General features: G+C 47.8%; 5 protein-coding genes across 5 annotated transcripts; 3 read left to right on the plus strand and 2 right to left on the minus strand.

Moving 5' to 3' along the window:
- Positions 1-276: 276 nt before the first annotated feature.
- TGAM01_v209196 (hypothetical protein) lies at positions 277-1,146 on the plus strand (the record flags this gene model as incomplete). The annotated part of the gene is made up of 1 exon (XM_018809519.1): positions 277-1,146. One exon carries the CDS (start codon positions 277-279, stop codon positions 1,144-1,146), a length of 870 nt encoding a protein of 289 aa, XP_018657303.1.
- A 677-nt stretch (positions 1,147-1,823) lies between these two features.
- Positions 1,824-2,195, minus strand: TGAM01_v209197 (hypothetical protein; the record flags this gene model as incomplete). Its single annotated transcript, XM_024550508.1, has 1 exon — positions 1,824-2,195. One exon carries the CDS (start codon positions 2,193-2,195, stop codon positions 1,824-1,826), a length of 372 nt encoding a protein of 123 aa, XP_024404753.1.
- Positions 2,196-3,303: 1,108 nt separating this feature from the next.
- TGAM01_v209198 (hypothetical protein) lies at positions 3,304-4,519 on the minus strand (the record flags this gene model as incomplete). Its single annotated transcript, XM_018809518.1, has 2 exons — positions 3,304-3,942; positions 3,998-4,519. The coding sequence occupies 2 exons, from the start codon at positions 4,517-4,519 to the stop codon at positions 3,304-3,306; spliced, it is 1,161 nt and encodes a 386-aa protein (XP_018657302.1).
- A 2,205-nt stretch (positions 4,520-6,724) lies between these two features.
- Positions 6,725-7,318, plus strand: TGAM01_v209199 (fungal specific transcription factor domain-containing protein; the record flags this gene model as incomplete). Its single annotated transcript, XM_018809517.2, has 1 exon — positions 6,725-7,318. The coding sequence occupies one exon, from the start codon at positions 6,725-6,727 to the stop codon at positions 7,316-7,318; it is 594 nt and encodes a 197-aa protein (XP_018657301.2).
- Positions 7,319-10,877: 3,559 nt separating this feature from the next.
- Positions 10,878-11,936, plus strand: TGAM01_v209200 (adenosine deaminase; the record flags this gene model as incomplete). Its single annotated transcript, XM_018809516.1, has 1 exon — positions 10,878-11,936. One exon carries the CDS (start codon positions 10,878-10,880, stop codon positions 11,934-11,936), a length of 1,059 nt encoding a protein of 352 aa, XP_018657300.1.
- Positions 11,937-14,107: the final 2,171 nt, after the last annotated feature.

Raw genomic sequence — 14,107 nt, forward strand, 5'->3', positions numbered from 1 at the left:
TAGGGCGAGCATTACAGTGGAAGGCGAAAAGGGTGTCGCTAATTATTTAGATAACTTATTTGGTGACTGTGGGGCTGGCTCCTGGCTTTCTGGCTACCTTGTACCAGCATGTGTATTTGAGCCACCCACCTCATGTCTACTCAAAGTCTCTCCCTAGAAAAGGGAGTTTGAAGTCTCTTTGCGGCTCTCTTCAATCGACTTGACCCTGTTCTCTCCATCTCCTAAGTATTAATTAACCACCACGGAACAGTCTGCCTAATTGCCTGAAACTTTTCAATGTCTCTTCTCAGCATCCCTATTGAGATCCGTCTCCGTGTGTATTCCGAACTACTTGTCCAAGATAGCCCTGTTGAGTTTCGTGCGGACCATGGCCCTATCAATCCACGCCTTTTGCGGATGGAAAGGCAAGGACTCTATCCGGCCATTCTTCGTGTCAACAAGACGATAAATCGAGAGGCTATACCGCTTGTCTATTTAAACAACCGATTTCGATTTCCTGATGCGTACACCTCTTTCGAACCTGATATAGGCTTGACATTGTACAACTCCGACGTACCATATATCGCGCCCTTCCTTCGACAAATCGGATCTAATGCGGGCTTTTTGCGGCATGTTTGTATCAACTTCCCGACGTCATTCGCTTCCTGGAAACCGTCCGTTCTTCACGAGGAGCATATTCAAGTGTTTCAACTTATTCGGGATACTTGTACGGATTTGAAGACAGTTGAGATTTTCTGCAAGCCACCCGACAGTATATTCTCGCTTTGGGATGTTGACCTCGCTGCAGAGATGCTGAAAACACTAGATGACGCCGGCCTTAAGGATATGCCTTCTCTAGAGAAGATTTTTGTGGTTCGTGGGGAGTATGATATTGACGAAGAGGCATTGGCGTCTCGCGAGAGCCTGATGCAGAAAATGCCGAGCAACAAATGGGTTATAGAGCTCACCAAGGTCCCGCCGAGAGTTTGGATCTCTGATGATGGCAGGGTCGAATTTGACAACGATGAAGATTGCTCTAGATATAACGACGAGATGAATAGAATGGAACTGGAGAGGGAGGAGAGAGAAGAGCAAGAACAGTGGGAGGAAGAGTACTATCGCCGGAGGAATGACCCATATTGGAAGAATGATTCAGACTACGACTAGGTTTTCTCATCTAGGCCATACATTTCTTAGGTAGGATGTCGTCTAGCTTAATGATGATGTAAATTTGATACTGAAGCGGGTAAACGGACTGAATTATTGTCAGATCACAAGGAACAAAGAAGCTGTGACGCAACTAGTTAGAGCCTAATTGCCATAAGAAAACGAATATATAAAGAAACAAAGCTCCCCAGCTTTGTAAAGAGAGGGGGCAGAGAAAAATATAGTCTTTTCAGGAACTTAGCTGCAGCCTATCAATAAGAACGCAGTTAATCCACTTGATGCTCTTTCACTCTTCTGTGTACCCAGTCCTGACAATTATAGACACGTCTAGGGATAGATTTTGCTTAATAAGATTAAAAAGATTAAAAAGATTAAAAAGCCAGCCACAGGCTGCATTTAGTATCCCTGACGCCTGTCCTGCTAGTAACAGCCGTTGCTCAGCAGCATATGAGCGATAGGTAAAGCAGGCTTGATAACCAGTTTATGTGTCTAAATTTGGAGGGCGTCAGGTGATCTCAATCTGTCTGGTGGAATGATAACCTGGAGGTTTATCGTACGGCACAGGTGGATGAAGTAGAAGATGATGTGTGAAATGAGACAGCCGGGGAACTCCTGGCTCGACCCCGCTGTCGCAGGCCAAGTTACTGGACTTGTTCGCTTTCGTGAGACTCAGATACCTACCGGTTCTCCTGATCTTCCTTTATCTCCTTCGCTTCCTCACTGGCGGCGTCGCCTATAGCTCTCTTATTCACGATTCTGGTCAGGACACCATTGGCTTTAGTTGATGCATCAATGAACTGTTGTAAACTATCGCTGAGTGCATCAAAGCTCTGAATCAAGTTGTTATGTGCAGAGGTGAATGCGTCTTGTCGACCCGATTCGAGAGTTGTGGTATAGCCGGTGCCCTCCTGTGACGTTGATGGGCCGCTAAGTTGGATATCCAGACTCTTATCCGTCACAATACACTGAGCCGGAATTCTGTGCAGAAACAGAAATTCGTGTGCTGAATATTTGTAGGTTATGTTTAGAGCGGCCTGAAGTGACTCCATATTCAACAAAGGTACTCCATCTGGTAGATTCGTTGTGTCGATGGTATAGACAGAGACTGGAGGGCATCTTTGTGCTGCCCAATTATAAACATGTTGTTTATCACTGAAGACTGATAAAAAGCAACTTGGAGCTCTGTTGCTCTAGTCGATATGTGTTTTGACAGCCTGCGTTAACGCAAATACAGCGTGAATCTCCACGGTAGCTGAGGCTAGGTGGTCTCCGTTGCGTGGATCTCGCCGAGACTGTGTTCCAGCGTGTGTCACCCTCCAACACAGTTTTGGATGATCAGCGCACTCAAGGAGCTGAGCCATAAAATCTGACAAGTATTTGTCGATACGGATAATACATACTATCCTGATATTTAAACAGATGGGAGTTCTAGAGATGCTGTTACCCAGCCTTGTCGAGCCCAAATGCGGGGTCAGCTTTCAATGTTGAACGTCCACTTCCATTGGCGGATCGGACGATTACCAACCACGCCCACTTCTCTGCCACCAGAGTAGCAAGGACGATGCGGCTCTTTTGAGTGTCATCCACGTAGCTTGGCCTGGAGAGAAAGTAGAGCCTTTTTGGCCAAATCCACCAGGTAAATTTATTGAGAACAGGTGATCCCTGCACATCAGAATTCCGATGGCTTATGCCCGGCAGCTCCGCCAAGCGATCCCCGAACCGAGCTCCCTGACGGTGCCCAGCCAGAAAGTAACATTGTAGGAAGAGCCTCACATCAAGTAAAAGGCACAAAGAACGCCAAAGGTTAGCGCCAGTAGTGGCTGCTGTAGCCTGCGCTTGGAATTTCTCTTCATGCGCAAAAGAGACACCAATTTTGCGAAGTAAGCAAGAAATTGGCTTTACCTCTCTGTTATGGCAGGAAATGGCGGTACCATTGGAGTACAAACTAAGCGGGGGTAGCAAGCCAGAATGATTCAAAAGTGGGCCTTGCTTAAAACAACTAACTAAAAATTTAGCGACACCCATTTCGCCTTTAACTGTACATATATTGCGCATAACTAATTCTATAATTACAAGTAAATTTAGAGTCAGAAGTAAATCGTATATTGTAGTAATAGTAAAATGGTAGATGGGGCCTATTTCTATTTGTAAATAGGATTAGCTCTCAGCGAAAGCCTTCACAACAGCCTTCGCTCCCTTAGGATGCGTCATGAGTCGATCCATCTCCTCACCGGCCTTGATGTGATATTTGCCGCGTTTCAACATATCCCTCTCATATTCCTCTACAGCCTTATTTATATGCTCCACTCCGTTCTCTTCAATCTTAGTGACAAGTTCCAAGGCATCCTTCATGGCGAGATTGACACCCTCCCCATTGGGCAACGATAAATGCGCAGCGTCTCCCGCCAAAGTCACACCTGGTACCGAGTTCCAACCAAAGCTTTCTGCAGGAAGTTGATACAGCGGCCAGCTGCGGAAATTCTCCGCGTTTCGAATATAATCTCTTAGATCCTCAGCCCAGCCTTTGAAGAAAGAGGACAAAAGCATATCGCGAGTGGCTTGGGGGTTGTTCAAGTCCATAGACGTGCCAACAAAGTGCTCAGGGGCAGTGATGCCAAAATAGATCCTGTATGAGTTATCGCCTTGTCGTTGAATGATCATACGGTTTGGCCCTGCCAGAAATAGAGCTATGCCATGACCGATTTTGTCCGTCACCGTCTTGTGCAACAAGCTGCTTTCCTGTATGCGAGTTTCGATGAAGGTACTTCCTGCATATTGTGGCTTCGTAGAGGTGATCTATAACTATTTTGTTAGACGTCTAGCTATATCGAGGAAGTGAGGACAGCCGTACCGCAGCTCGTACTTTGCTCCAGGCCCCATCTGTCCCGACAACGAGCGAGAATCCACCAACTGTGTTGCCATTGGAAAAGTGTAGGACGGGAGACGAGTTGTCACCGTCGAAACTTAACTTTGTCAGACGATGAGACCAAACTATTTGGTTTTGCGGGATTGACTCCAGAAGGATGTCTCGTAAGGTCCTACGGTCAATCTCGGGCTTTCCACCAGTCTTCAAGCCGTCTTCTCCATCTTCTGCCTCGCCAGTAGCTCGATGCAACAGCTCTCCATAGTGGTCAAAAAAGGTAACCCGATCGTCCTCCCATCTTGCTTTCTGAGCAAAAGCATTGTACAAACCAGCCTCCCGAAGAGCAAGCTGACCTGTTTCTTTGCGTATATCAAGTGAGCCACTAGAGACTAGAGACGCCGCTGACTCTTCATTTTCGTAGACGGTGAAGGGGATATTCTTGCGGTGGAGGAGGCGGGCTAGAGTGAGGCCGCAGGGGCCGGCCCCGATGATGGCAATGACACTCTTCATTGTGCAGTGACAAACATGTGAAGTTTGGGCGAAGAAGGGCTGCTGTACGAGTGAAGATTATTCTAAAGCCTTAGTGAAGCATGCTTGATATACTTTTCTTATTCTCGCGGCTTTACCTATCTGATGTCCAGCAGGCTTTCGGCTTTGGAAGTCCCACCTTGGGTGATGCGGCACTCGGGGCCGAACCACTCGGGACCGAGTCACTAAGGCCCGAGCCCACTACGGCCCGAGCTACCGTGCAGATGAAATATTGATGCCAACGTGGATGGCCGCTCTTACTAGATAATTAGCGTGCAGCCCAGCCCGACTTGATGGCACAAATGTTGAGTCATCTCATCTCTATCTCTTCATCTCTGTTTCATTAGCATTCTTCACGACAGTACTCTGCACGCCGACATAACTACTGACTGTGGATCGGCAGGGAATAGGGATTAGCTTTACAACGAGGAATCATACTTTCTCTCCGCCTAATCGGATGCCATGGGAACTGCACGCAATCCACCTTTGAGCGTTCCCAGCAGGCCAACTTTTGCTTGCGTTCGCTGCGCTGGGCGGAAAGTAAAATGTGACAGACATGTACCATGCACCGCGTGTGTCAAACATGGAGCTGAGTGCGTGTTTCAACCTCCGCCGCCTCCTCGGAGAAGACGTCGACCTGGGGCAGCTGGGCCTTCGGTAGATAGGCGCGAATACCCGCAAACACGCCTTCAAGCGCAAGGCCACAGCCCGAGAGAATCACCCAATCCTCCTGATACTGATTCACGGAGCCATCTGTCGAGTCAGGAAATTCGCGGCTCACAATCGAGCTCATCAGAGCCGAGCGGGAATGTCAGCAAAACTCAAGTTATCCAAGGACGAGGGCAGTCAATGCTGATTGATAAGTGAGTTCAGACCCCCAATAATTTGGATATATTTGCTGAGTCCCCGCGTAGTAGCTTGTGGTCAAGAGTTGTGGAAGAGGTGAGTGTCCTGCCGCGTATCTTGCTTGGGTTGCTTGCTGGGCGCTAACGGTATCATAAGTTTCACGACCCCGAGGATGCTCTGCGGAGGAGTTCAGACGACTCGAGTGATGCAGAAACCCTCAATGATGACTTTAGTTTTGTGCTTGGCGGCCCACCGATATCTCGCACCAAACTCCTTCATCCACCGCCACAACAGATACATGAACTATGGCGCACTTTTGTGGAAAATGTTGATCCTCTCTCCAAAGTTGTGCATATCCCCACATTGGAAAAGTCATTCCATGAAGCTACAAATGAAGTAGACACGGTCTCGCAGAGCTTTGAGGCACTCATGTTTGCCATCTACAGCGCCGCCGTTATGTCACTGAGCGACGTTGAATGTGAGGAACGACTTCACGAGCCTCGAAAGTCTCTGCGATCTAGATTAATGACTGCCACGAAGGCAGCATTATCGCGAGCCAACTTCATGAGCACAGCTAACCTTGTAGTTCTTCAGGCATTGGTCATTCACATCATCTCAGCGCGAGACATGTACGAACCGCGCGCCCTTTGGACCTTGACAGGTGTGGCGGTTCGCGTTGCCAACGGCATGGGCCTTGATCGCGATGGAACACTTCTTGGGTTGCCACCATTTGAAACAGAGCTGCGGCGACGCATGTGGTGGTTTCTGAAAGCGCAAGATCTACATCATGCTGAGCTGTGCGGCCTTCCCAAGTTTCGAGATGTTGGCCTGAGCAGCGACTCCACGAGGCGTCCCACCAACATCAACGACGTTGAGCTCTATCCGGGAATGCCTGTCTCGCCGGTGGAGTCGGGAAATTTGACGGACATGACGTTTCTCGCTATAAGATACGACCTACTCTGGTTTGCCGCCGCCCGCGTTGCCAAGTTTCGTCGTCTAGGCAAGAGTCTAAGCGAGTGGGATCAGGATTTCGCATCCAAAGGTGACAAGGCGGAGACGGATCAAAGTGTGAAGGAAATAGAAGAGCATCTGGAGAAAAAATACCTTCGGCGTTGCGATCCTTCGCAGCCGCTGCAGCTAATGTCGATGCTGATGGCACGGGCTGCGATAGACACCATTCGCTTCATGACACACCACCCACGCAGATGGACCAGCATCAACCAGGCGCCGCCATTTGAGCGTCAATGGGTATGGGAAGTCAGCATCAGGCTTCTAGAGCAGCGCGACATGCTGCAGTCAAACCCCTCACTGAAGAAGTTTGCATGGCACGCAGCGTTTACCATGCAATGGCCTGCTTTCATCCACGTGCTCGATAGCCTCCGAGCCAATCCATCTACGCCGGATGCCGAGAAAGCGTGGAGGCTGATTGCGAACACGTTCGAGAATAATATGAGCATGTTTTCCGACTCGAGAAAGCCCATCCACAGAGCCGTGCGCAGTCTCTGTCTGAAGGCATACGATGCTCACAGGCTGCAGCGCAATGGTATTTATGCTCTCCAGACGCCGGCGTTTATTTTGAAGTTACGGCAGCGACAAGAGAAGGTGAAGATCAAAAGACAAGCCTACTCTAGGAAAGCCGAGGATGCGTTCCAGTGGGACCCCATCAGCTCAGAGGCCACTACCGCATCGACAGGTCTTAAGCACGGCACGATATCCAACCAGGAAGACGCTGCGGAACACGTGGATGCTGATAGTCAAAATCAACGATTCGAGCATGCCAATGAGCACGGCGGCGAAGCTGAATATACCTATGCTATAGAAGACATAGACCTGGATTCTCTGGTGGCTGGGGACGTCGGCGCAGATAACAGAGCGTATCAAACTATCGACTGGGAGCAATGGGATCTTTTCCTCGCCGATTCCAAAATCAATTGAGCAATGCTACTGCCAATCCCATGCACCTCTTGAGCAGCAGACTTGTCGAAACTCTCCACACTATCAATGACTACAATTCTAAGGTTAGCTCCAACCTTACTCTGAGCCATTAGGTAGTGACGGGATGGACTTACTCATATGGGCAATAGTTAAGAAATCTTCCTGATTAATGAGCTTGAAGCTTACGTTCTCATCACCAAGAAGGGTACTAGCGGGACCACCCGCCCAGTTAATTCCTCAAGAGTACAGAAACCACTCGCGAGGAAGCCAATGCGTACACCTACCGGAATAGAAGAAGATGTTGAAACCTCTAAATTCAAAGACCTTGTCGAGAGAAGGCAACCGATCCATCACTGAACTAGGCGATAACCTTAGGGAGGATAGAAGCACCCAAACAGAGATGAATGACTGTAATAGAGGGTTGAAGGGGCAAGCTGTACCATCCAACATCAGCTCATCAGCAGCAATTTATAAAATCTCCTCATAGTTGCAAAGGTCAGACTCATCGATGATCTTGAAGGTCTGTAATATTTCAGGATCCCAATTTGTCCCTGCGCAAGGCGTTTTGATGTTTTGGTGGCTGCTACTGCATCTAACGTGTTGATTGGAAGAAGAGTGACAGCGGATTATAAAGAGGGTGTTACATTGGTGGTGAATCAAACCAGCCAGGTGTGGCCTTACAGCACACAGAATAGAGCAGTACCGAAAAGAGTCGACAATACGATTTAAAAAGATGGAATGGGAACGAACCTAGTCAGTCGGAGAGTGCTTACAGTAGATAAGCAGTGACTTTACCCATGGCCCAAAGTTGCAGTCTCAGCTTTTCCTTTTTTGGCAAAAAGCTCTCTACTTTCGAGGCAAATACTTATTGTATCATGAAGGAAACTCAATCTCCGCATTGAAATAGCTGCATCTGCCCCAGAGAGTGGAGAGATGAAGGGTGAGCCACAACCATTTCGCGTTGTTCTTTGCTGTGGTCTACCCAAGAACTAACCCCTGAGTGTGGCCATGTATGTACCGTACATATTCCTCTAAGACTTTAAGATTGTTTTTAGTGTTAGATCGGCAATCGTGGAGACCTGAGCTAACAGAACAGGCCCCCTGCTGCTTACGAAATGGGTAGCAATGAGTAGGGCAGGCTTCGTCGGCTCAAGCTAACCACAGTCCATATCTCGTGACCGGTTAATGCCTGTCTTAACTTGACTGATAAACTCGTTCAATACTGCTTATGAGCCTAAGTCAGTCGTATTGCTCCTTGCACATAAACCGCCGGAGCTGGGATAAACACGTTCAAAGCTATAACCGTTCTTCGCATCTTGTGCAGTAATACAAGGGAGACAACGGTTGTATAGCGTTGCAGGCGAGCAATACGTTTCTGTTTTTAGATAACAAAGTTCATTGCAAAGGCCTATGCGGAAATCTTGTGGTGCCGGAAGGAACCCGTTACGGAGTTTAACCTCAGCATCCAATATCATCAGGTTGATATTGAATCGGCGCGATAGACGCTACTAAGTTTTGCCGTGTCTCACTACTGACCCAGCCACTGTTACCGCATGAAAGCTGAAATATTGTCTCACATTCTTCAAGACAATCTAATTACCACAAGGGTACGAAAAAAGAGAAGAAACGAAGACGTCATAACTAGAGGAGCTCGGTATGTCCCCTGAGGCAATCTACGTTTAGGAGTTACGACAATAGTATAAAATCCCAATCCCCTTCCACCGCACAAAATGACTCTGCCTTAAATTTGTCCAACATCTTCTTTTCCGGAAAACACTATCTACAATATCACCCACTACAAGCAAAAAAAATGCAGATTTCAATTCTTATTTTGACGACTCTTATGGGATCGGGTCTAGCCATCGCGGGCATAAGACCTAGAGGAGGGGCGAACCTAGAAGAACGACAAACATGCGCAATACCCAATCTCGGCTGTTATAGCAATCGCGACTGCTGTGGTGGTCTTAAATGTGACTTCAGTGAAAGCTGTTGTTCTGACGACGAAGACCTCGACAAAAGACAAAGCTGTGGCTGTTGTCGTCGCTGAATCAATATATCAATTTCGAACAGGGAAGATACAGTCGTTGTATGGAGTTCTCCAAAGGAGTTTAAGCTCGGCCGTCTGTTATCCAGGCTTTTACCTTAGCAAGCTATGGTATAGAATTGATACATATTGCAGCTATGATGCCATAGCGACTTGAAGCAAGCACTCTTTCACGAGTAAATCTATAAGTAATTGCAATCCCTACTGTGACTGCGCCATAAGCTATCGCTACAACGTTGCTCCTAAAAGTCTCTCCGCACTAACCTAAGAAAAAATCTTCTGTATTCCATTAACTTCTAACCTGTCGGGGGATACTAGCCACGTTATTGGTGGTGGAATTAAGCCTGAGAAAAAGCAGTTGACACTTGTGATGGCATGTTATCGCAATACACAATACCTTAGCTGGGCGCCTCACTGTAGCCCAACTAAAATATTACGCCACACAGATATACGGCCCCAGAAGTGCCTAAGCCTCACAAGAGATTTATCCCACCAACCCTCACAACTAACTTGCATACGAGGTTGACGTTGATAATAAAACAACCCTCGCAACTGAACTGATAAGATATATTATATTGAGAGATGGTGGACGGAACACAGGTGAATAGCAAGTGGCAAGTTTGACTGATCTACAAGTCGAGCGCTTTGTGGTACTCAGAAAGGCCTATCTATATCCAAGAAAATCTTTGGGTTGGTGCGCTTCTGCCACACAAGGTCAGCTCTCAAAATGATGGGGAGTTTTGATCGCGCTTAACACTGTACTGTGTAACGGTGCCTTGCATTTTCTCTTTTTCCAATTCCGTAAACGACTTGTTTCGCCTGAGCACCGTACTTGGAACAAGAGAGTTGCATTCCCTTTCAATTGATGTCACCTGTCTTATAACCATTATGCCAAATAAGCTGAAACTGAAACTTTTTAGCACCGACACGAAGCCTCTATACTCCAGATTCATCAGTGCGGCGAGGAATCACTTCAGTGGATATGTATTACGCATATCTCCAGAGACTTAAACTTGGCCAGGAAGAAACAATCGCAAACTTTGCCAAAGAGAACGATACTTCGGGAGCGAAGATTGCCGTCAGTAGATAGAGGGGACGGTAAGAAACGCATCACAAGCAAAGTTTTTCTTGTATAGAGGTGCAGTTTAATTCAATCGTCGTAGTGATAACGGCTATGCTGACGGCAATTTCAGCGCATCGGATCGTCGAAGAGTTCTCAAGGCCGTATTCTTCGTATCTCCTTTTTTTGTAAACTACGCACCAGAGTGTCTGGCAATCCCGATGATGTAGAACCGGTGCTCGGAGCTCTCCGATGAGAGCGCCGCCAAATGTTGCCAAATGTGCCAAATTGGAGCGCATACTGTTGAAACACTACTCCGCAGTAGTCCTAGTAGCAGAAAGACTGACAGCATCTCCACCCACTCCGTTTCACTAGCACCAGTTGAAAACCACCATTTAAAAGGCGCCATGTAGAGAGATATTCCCCAATTCAATCGACAATACGCTTGGACCATCATGTGCAACGACAAACTTCACCAGCTTCTGCAGGCTCTCCCCAAGTGTGAGCATCATGTTCACATAGAGGGCACAATCTCTCCAGAGTTGTTCTTCAGACTTGCCTCTAAGAACGGCATAACACTGCCGTCAGACGACCCGGCTTTTGAGAGCCCAGCAGCTCTGCACGCGCGTTATCAGAACTTCACTTCTCTCGATGACTTCTTACATTACTACTTTGTTGGATTCTCCGCACTCATCAATGCCTCGGATTTTGAAGCCTTGACATATGACTATCTCGCTCTTGCGTATTCGCAAAATGTGTACCATGCCGAGATATTCTTTGATCCGCAAGCCCATATCTCGCGCAATGTTCCATACCACACAATCATCGCCGGCATGAATGCCGCAAAAGCTAGAGCTGCCGTTGACTTCCCCAAGCTCAGTATCGAGTTCATACCCTGTTTGCTGCGTCATCTGCCAGTGCCTTCAGCACATGAGCTGCTCGACGAGCTGCTCGCCTCTGGTCATTTTTTTGACGGAACTCTGGTCGGTTTCGGAATGTCCAGTACCGAACTGGGAAAGCACCCTTCGCTTTACAAATCTGTTTACGATTCAGCAAGAGCCGCTGGAGTAAGCAACTTCACGGCTCATTATGGAGAAGAAGGTCCTTCGGATTATGTCAAGGACGCGCTATCACTTCTCAATGTGAGCCGTATAGACCATGGCCGACGCTCTGCTGAAGATGCAGATCTTGTCGCTCAACTTGCCGAATCAGCCACCATGTTGACTCTATGTCCCTTGTCAAACGTTATATTGAAAGGAGTTGATAGGATGCAAGATATCCCAATCCGCGAGTTCTTAGACGCCAATGTGAGATTTAGCATCAACAGCGATGATCCTGCTTATTTTGGAGGCTACATCCAGGAAAACTATTGCGCGGTTCAGGAAGCTTTCGGATTGACCGTGGATGACTGGGGGAAGATAGCTCGCGGAGCTATTGCTGGAAGCTGGTGCTCTTCGTCAAGAAAGGAGCAGCTTCTAAGTGAAGTGGATAATGTGCTGCACAACTGGAATTGAAGAGCAATACCTACCTAATCACTACGCAATGTATTTATAGACACTAAACGCCCCTCTGGAGTTACTTTGCTATTTGAAAGAGAAAGTAGAGGAATGCAAGGCAATTAGAAGGATGAAACAATTAGTTAAGGTGACGATCCTGGCTGGATGAATGCAAGCGGCCTGTACACAGATTTTGAGGTCTTCAGCGGCCAATGGCAGGCGGCTTTGTTATTTGTAAAGCCCAATAGCTGAAATGGCATTGCTTGTCTAAAGTTTGCAGAGACTCAAAATAGATATATGGTTAGTGGTATTGCATTACTTACCGTACTTAGCTAGAAGTAAGCTGCAGGACTGTTGTGTCGTATTACCTGGTTGGCGAAGAACAGTAGCCAATTCCTACCCTGTATCTCTAATCCAGAAAAAGAAACTAAATAGCACTTAAAGACAAAGACAGCTGCGCAACGTGAGCTTAAATTATATTCGAAGCACTAGGCTGTGATAGAGACATGCATCATTGAGTAGAAGCGATTTCTGATGTTGTGCTTGCAACTGAATACCGATGTACTAGGGATTTAAAAGTGAATCCCGACTAAGATCGGCGTATGCGACGAGCAGTACTCAGATTTTAGGTAAAAGCGTTGCCTGAGTTTAAGTTCGAAAAACACAACGCTATTTTCATTGAGGTTTTCACATTGGACCTTAAGAAGACAATAACAAAAAAAAAAAAAAAAAAAGACCATACGTCGATCTGCAGGCATATACTACCTCCTTGTAATACCTCAACGTAAATCTGTAGAGAGCGCACGGTTGTGTAACATTCAACCAGCTGACTTTTACTAGGTATGGTCTTAGTAATATGCCGATCCGGGGAATATGCATAAAGTTGGGTCACGCGCTGGAGAAGGTCTGCAGATTGGCGATCCCGCAATTGACTTTTGAAGATCAGCACTTGAATGGTGAGTTTAATGCTAGCCGTGTGTGCCTTGCGCGGATGAAGAAACGCCAAGGCGCGTTGCCTTGTCAATGTTTGAGGCTCTCCCTTTTACTCCTGGAGCAGGAGTAACTATTGCTAGTTGAGTTTAGGACCTTTTGACACCGGTGAGCCCGTCTGTAAAAAATTGGGCCGAAATCGTGCATAGAACCACAGTTGCGCTGGAATCAACCAACTAACTGCTTTCAGGAGAGATCGAGATCTCACATCCAAGTGGCTGCTTTTAGATGACGCTTATGTTGTCTAAGGTCGCCAGCCGGCCGCGACACGCGATTGCTGCTGAGCTTACTGCGCTGCACTCTGCACGGGCACGTATTAGCGTTTGTTCCAGACCTGCAGTGTCATGCAAATTACGTAGACGATTATCAACACGAGGGCAGAGGAATACAGACGCCAAATCGATGGCAATCTCTCCCGTCTGTTGTAAATACAGACCGTAATTAGAGTTCAATTTGCTATTTACCTACACGTAGTTTACACCGAATTATTACAAAGCGCCCCCATCTCACCTCTGCTGGCATTTACCCACAGCCTAATCTTGGTATAGGCGATGCTCTAGAATCGCAAACCCCAGCCTACCAAGCCGTTTGGGGCACTATAAAACTGCAAAAAAAGATTTTTAGGAGGACGCTTTGCTCCGCGCACCCCACTTTTGCCAGACAATATGGGAATTGCGGCCACATGATTGGCCAGAGGTTGAGCCGACCAATCTCCGGCGAACCGACGTAGCGGCTCCGCCTACTAGTAGGTACCTAAATTCCATCCATGCCGTGGCCCTGTTCCCTGTTTGAACTTGCCCACAGGCTCGGACTCGCGCGTCCACAGCCATGCACCAGCGCTGATCCTCTTGGCCGTCTTTCGTTACTGGACGTTTCTTGCAGGCTCTACTGTAGCAACTACAACGCCCGAGGCACGCTGTGAGTGCATCTTCACGGTTTCACCAGCGACACGACAGACCGACCGAAACCAACGGCGGCCGGCCAGGGACGTCCCGGCGCCTCGACCGACTCGACCGACTCGACTCGACTCGACTCGACTCGATCTAGCCGAACCAGAGAGACGGGAAACGGAGAGCCCCAGGAGAAAAAAGGGCCAGGACAAAAACCGGTTTCCCGGGCATAATTTCAGATACGCTGCCGCCGTCGGCTCGCCCGCAAACCCAAACCCACGCCTCCAGCCTCACCTTGGCCTTGACCCA

The sequence above is a fragment of the Trichoderma gamsii genome (genome assembly GCF_001481775.2).
Source record: "Trichoderma gamsii strain T6085 chromosome Unknown Scaffold_43.2, whole genome shotgun sequence".
Classification (NCBI taxonomy): Eukaryota; Fungi; Ascomycota; class Sordariomycetes; order Hypocreales; family Hypocreaceae; genus Trichoderma; species Trichoderma gamsii.